Below are 6,000 nucleotides of genomic sequence, written 5' to 3'. Positions count from 1 at the left end.
CAAGTTATTAAGTTTTATTATGTGATGTCGTCCAAATCCATCCAGTGGAAGCCCCAGAGCAGGCTCCCCGGGTCACAGTTCTGCCCTGCGTACACCAACGGGAGGTCCGACTTGGACCTCAACCCCCCAGTATGTCTGGCAGAGGTCACTTACACAAGCCCTGCAGTAGGATTCCGTTATTCAGTATGGAAAGTAATGTGTGCAGCCTGCTAGACTCCTGCCACTAAAGTCTCATTTGTGTCACTTTGTCAGACCCAGCGCTTTCACATTTTGTTTCTCATTACTGTACAATAAAAATATCTTCTCCTCTGCTGTCATTTTGTGGACATATAAATCTGGTGCGTATTCATCAGCTTCCCCCGGCCTCCCTAAAAAGTGTAATGGAAAAAGCAAAGAAAAGCTCCGCACAAGTCTATAGTATCTATCAAGTAATGATTAACCCTGTATTACTTGGATACCCATTGGTGTACCATTTCAGGGTGCTGCCAGTAACTGTCAATGACAGCAATCATAGAAAACAAGAGAGAGAAAAAGGATTGTCTTGTATTGGCGCACGTTTAAAACTAAAACTTTAATGTCGTTATTATAATAGTAAAAAGTATTTTTGACAAACCGGCAAAATATTTGGTCTGTTTGTTTGTCTGTCTGGTAATGCACCGATTGGGATGAAGCCAACGCGAAGTGGTTCAGTTGGATCCTGGACAGCTTTTAGGTGGGTTAGGGTCCCAGTCGGACCTCTCTTTGGTGTATACTGGGCAGAACTCTTACCTAGGGAGCCTGTTCTGAGCCTTCCACTGGATGTATTTGTACAAAAACTGTACAGAGTGGTAACATTAGATCCCAGAAAACATACCAGGGGGGTTGAGGTCCCTCCCGTTGGCGTACAATGGGCAGGATTTTGACGTATACGCAACATGTGAGCGCTCTGCGTGTCAGGAGAGCTGCAGGGTTTACGGCTGGTCACACTTGGCGCATATGCTGCATGGCTGCCCGATCTGCTTGGAACAGAGCGCAGGCTCCCCGGGTCAACGTTCTGCCTAGCGTAACACCAACGGGCGGTCCAACCGGCACCCGAATCCCCCTAAAACCTCACCAGGATCCAACTTGGGGCCTAAATCAGTAAGGATCGCAACTGTTAATATGCACGCAATCGTCTGATTGTTGCGTACTGCGCATGCATTCCTATGTGTGTGAGCGAACCAGTGACTGCGATCGAAGAGACTACGCAGACCCATCGCAGAGTGATTGACAGAAAGTACCGTTTGTGGGTGGTGATAGGGGGTTAGTCGGGGAAACATAGGTGTGCCAGTGCGTTTGAACGCCATTGCAGGGGCGTGCATAAATTATCCACTGCGATGCAGTACACAGCCTGAGCTCTCACTGCGTACAGGAAGTTTAGAAATGTTACTCGATGTTACCGATGGTTTTGCAGTCATGCTAAGTATTACGGATGTGTGTAAGGTAAAGTGAACGTCCTCATGTGCTGTGACGGCAGAGCGATCGCAGTGGATTAGCATACTATCGCAGTGGGACTGCATGCGTAATCACTATTGCATTCGCAGTAACGATCCTTGCTGAATCAGGCCCTTGGTTTCATCCCAATCGGTGCAGGGGTGTCCGAATGCGTAACCGGGCAGACAAACAAAATATTTGCGTTTCGCTAAGATTTTAGAAACTTTCGCTAGTTTGTCAAAAATACCTTTTACTATTATAACGACATTAAAATGTATGTTTTAGACGTGCACCAATACAAGACAATCCTCTTTCTTTCTCTTGTTTTCTATGATTGCTTTCGTTGATTGTTGCTGGTGGCAGCCCGAAACGGTACAACATTGGGGATAAAAGTGATATGGGTGTATTATGAATTAATTATACTAATGGGTGCACGCATATTTTAATATAAAGATATGTGATTTTTTTTTTTTTACAAGGATTAAGGCCCACATCCACTAGTCCATATTAATGAGCGATTCAACAATGATGCTATCGTTATCGTTCAATCGCTCATGAATCGGGCACTAAAATGTTGGAAACGACCGGCGATGCACGCTCCCACTGGTTGTTTCCGACATCAATCATCGCCTGAACATGCCAGTCAATCTGCCAATAACGACAGACTGACCATGTTCAGGGATGAGGGAGGGCGTCTGCACTGAACGATATATATCGTGGCGTGTGAGCACTGCACAGTTTAATGAACCACTGAACGATATCATTATCGTTCAGTCCTTCGCTAGTCGCCTAGTGGATGTGCGCCTTTACATTTAAAACCTTATATGTTATACTGAAGATTTATTTCCTAAACACACATTCCCCTTGTGGATACAGGGCCTGATTCAGACCAGCTCGCTAGTGCTATGCGCTGGCAAGCGGGTCGATGGTGGGACACTGCGCACACTGGTGCGCAAGCCCCGTAGCGAGTGAGAATTTCACTCGCTCCGGGGCTCACTACAAACGGGGGCGGCTGTCGATGTTGATCGACAGCTCGCCCCATTTGTAGGCGGGGAGGGGGGGTGGCTGGGCAAACGGAGGCGTTCCTGAAGGAACGCCTGCCGTTTGTGGGCGGCCCTACTGACATCACTCATGATGTCAGTAGTGAGCTTCCTGCTCTATTAGAGCAGGAAGCTCACTGGGGCTTGCGGGAACGAGACCCTACCACAAGGGTCTCATCACAATCCCGATGGTCGCGACCATCACCTGGCCGCTCGCAAAAGCTGTGGGTGGTCACCCACAGCTTAGCGAGTGTCCAGGAGGCCGGGTAATAAAAAAAAAAGCGGCCGCCCTGATTCAGAGCGAGCGCTCGCTTTTCGCGAGCGCCTCTGAATCAGGCCCACAGTACATGAATATTTAAGCTGGCCATTGTGATAATCAATTATTTAGCGCGGTTAGCATATTTTAGCAACTGCGATCTGTGAGAGAATGCAGTTGCGATTGCATTAGCGTAAATCTCTGAATCAGACCCTTTAGTTCAGATCTGAAAACTAATCAGAACATGATATTCCTGGAACACGCAGATCTTTTGCGTTTTGGATTACATTACATTAATTGTTTTTCCTTTTCGCATTAGATACAGTATATCAGTTTGAGTAGAACCTTGTATTCCTGGCCCTAACAAATGGGCTAGAATATAATGCAATGCTATCCCATATGGTGCGTACACACGTAGCGATTTAAATGAACGATAATGATATTATCGTTACCATTATTGATGAAATCACTCATTTAAATCATCCCTACCAACTTACCATCGACCAGCGATGCGCGGCCACGTATGGACTATAGCGATATCGTCCATCGACCATGCATGCTGGTCAACTTGCTCGACATCGAGCAGATTAATATAGGGATTCGTGATCGACGATCATGGGTCGCTATAGTCGTCGGTAAGTTGGTGGTGTGCTGGATGATTGATATCGACCATCCAGCATACCAGGGAGGGTGCATAACGATCTGCCAGCGATATCGTATAGCTGACAGATTGCTACGTGTGTATGCACCATTAGAGAAAGTCTCTGGGGCTATAGTGCTCCAATAATTAGGCAGTATCTGTGCCTGAAATGGATATTTCTGGCCACCGGTCAAGCACATTAGCGAAATGTGGATAATAGTATTTTCTCTATAGGACAAGGCTATTCCACCCATTGTCAGCTCGAACATTTGTGAGCGGTGAAGGACCTGTCATTTCAACTTTTTGGGACACTTCAAAATCCCCCCAGTGAACAGTGAAAACCATATAGTGACTCTGGGTACAATTCAGAGATGAACAGTAATTGTGTCTGTGTACTTAGCGGCTGTGTGAAGATCACGCAAATGTCACAGCTGCCTAGATTCGTATTGAGACGCCCGCCGTCAGCTTCGGAAATTCAAGCATCTGTGTACGCAGCATTAGTCACAGAATAGGCGATAACTGACCTCCTGAGTAACCCATTGGTCGCACAGAAGGGCCACGAGAATAGAGATGCTGGACCCATATTTTCAGCATATGGGATCACAGTCGCAGTCTGTGACCCACTTCCAAAATGGTCGCACACGCCTGCATTTTAGTCACCACTCTCCCATTACCTTCCCCAAGTGCTCCCTGACTGTCATTCACACTGCGGCCAGATTCTTGCTGTGACCGCCAACAGTAATGAAACTCATACGTATGTACATATGACTGATAATCGCTCTACTGCATAAACATTAACTTTGCATCCATCTCTAAATCAGGCCCTCTGGCCATAGTGACTATATATCTGGGCTATGCATCAGAAAAACTGTCCTTAATTACAGAATTGACACAGATTAAACAAATGGAGAACCATAATTTCGAAAATAATTTTTGCTAGCTGCATGTTTAAGTAGAGTGCTCTATGATGCATCCTACTGTACTTTTCCCTCTCTAACTTCCAGCAGTGTGGGTTGGCTTACAGATGGAATTTTTCCATAAAATTGTTGCAAACCTTAAGTGATGACTAATAATGTACAGCTTCAAGAACATGCGCAAATTGTCAATATTATCCCCTACCCCAAACCCTCATGGAGGTCCCATAAATCCTCACCTCTGACCCCAGCCTCATGCTAGAGGTCCCTTGAATTGGCACCTCCTGCAGACCCTCCACAGCTAGAAGAACTTGAAATAAGCAAATCCCCCACACTGCAGGTCCTGCAAATTGATACCCCTTCCCTGGATGTCCTGAGGATTGGAAATTCCTCCAATCCCCCTTCCCAAACTGGAGGTGCAGCTAATCATGCACTTCCTACAACCGAATGCCCCCCGTCCCTCTGCTGGAGGTCTTATGAGTTAGCACCTCTCACCCCCCTACACTATGCCAGAGGTACTGCAAATTGGCAGGAAGAGTGGAAGATGGGGGAGAGAGACAGGAGGTAGAGGGGGAAGGAAGAGGGGAAGACAGTGGAGAAAAATGGGAATGTGAAGGAAAACAGACAGAAATAAAACTCCAGCAAAGCCAGGAACAATAGCCTGATAAATAACAGCTCCAAAATACTAGTAAGAAATATTCTCTGTACAGCGCTGTGTAATTGGTGGAAGCATATAAATAATCTATAATTATTAATAATCACTTATCCAAGTACGAAATAGACCAATAGATGGCAGCACTGCTGTGTCCTGTCCTATGGTCTATGCCTGGTCACTAAAGGAAATGGCTCTCAGAGGACTCCAGAGCTTGCAATGGGCTGGAAGGTAAGGAACAGATTGCATGCGTCTCTTTTACTACATTTGTTTGTGCTCTGAAATAACCTCTATGTGTGGAGTAACAGGCTCTGATATGTATGATTACAATTACAGCCGCTATAAATGTGGGTAAATCAAATGCCCATTACATTATCACTGTAGTCACTGAATTGTTTTTCTACCTCACATGATCGTAGGTCAGGAACATCCAACTTCTGTCACAGAGGTGATTACACATGAAAACGTAACAACTATTTTGCTGAACAAAATTGGGAAGGCTAATTATATTTTACACACATTTATGCTTTTATGGTAGTTTGTTTAGACTCTTGATAAAACAATTTAAGACAGTGGTTTCCAAACGCAGTCCTCAAGGCACCCTAACAGTCCATGTTTTACGGATATCCATGCTTCTGCACAAGTGACGTAATTAGTACCTCATTCTTTTTGATTAAACAATCTGTGTATAACCATGGATATCTCTATCCTGGACTTTTAATGCCCCCATACATCAGAAATTGATTGCAGCAATCGTGCAATTTGCAATCCATTGTGTATAAAAATCTTTTTCAATCGATTGTGGCAATTCTGCAATGGATTGAAAAAAAGAAAGATTTTTATACACAATCGATTGCAAATTGCACGATTGCTGCAATCAATTGCTGATGTGTGGGGGCCTTGAGAGTTTGAGTTGAGGAATTTTAGGATACAATACAGTATTCAGACTGCTGGTAACAACCCTTTGCCTTGACAAGTGGCGTACAATGTGTACAGTACAGTCGGTGTATCCTATGCAGGAGACTAAAGTTACAGGGGATGCGTCT

The 6,000-nt window shown here is 45.1% G+C and overlaps 1 protein-coding gene across 4 annotated transcripts in view; it reads left to right on the top strand.

Moving 5' to 3' along the window:
• The first annotated feature begins 5,003 nt into the window (after positions 1-5,003).
• LOC148443404 (OX-2 membrane glycoprotein-like) overlaps positions 5,004-6,000 on the top strand; it is a 40,590-nt gene continuing 39,593 nt past the window's right edge. The window contains exon 1 of one of the 4 annotated variants that reach the window (XM_088462865.1): positions 5,004-5,185. In XM_088462865.1, coding sequence (XP_088318991.1) covers positions 5,174-5,185 — 12 coding nt within the window. In that variant the 5' untranslated portion in view covers positions 5,004-5,173. Of the gene's footprint in view, positions 5,186-5,346; positions 5,403-6,000 lie in introns of those variants that run through there. The other 3 variants (XM_088462862.1, XM_088462864.1, XM_088462861.1) reach the window with 3 other exon arrangements.

The sequence above is a fragment of the Taudactylus pleione genome, unplaced genomic scaffold (assembly GCF_031769625.1).
Source record: "Taudactylus pleione unplaced genomic scaffold, aTauple2 ptg001279l, whole genome shotgun sequence".
NCBI classification, from domain to species: domain Eukaryota; kingdom Metazoa; phylum Chordata; class Amphibia; order Anura; family Myobatrachidae; genus Taudactylus; species Taudactylus pleione.
The sequence above is the reverse complement of the archived record's forward strand: the minus strand, read 5'-3'. Positions and strand labels throughout refer to the sequence as shown.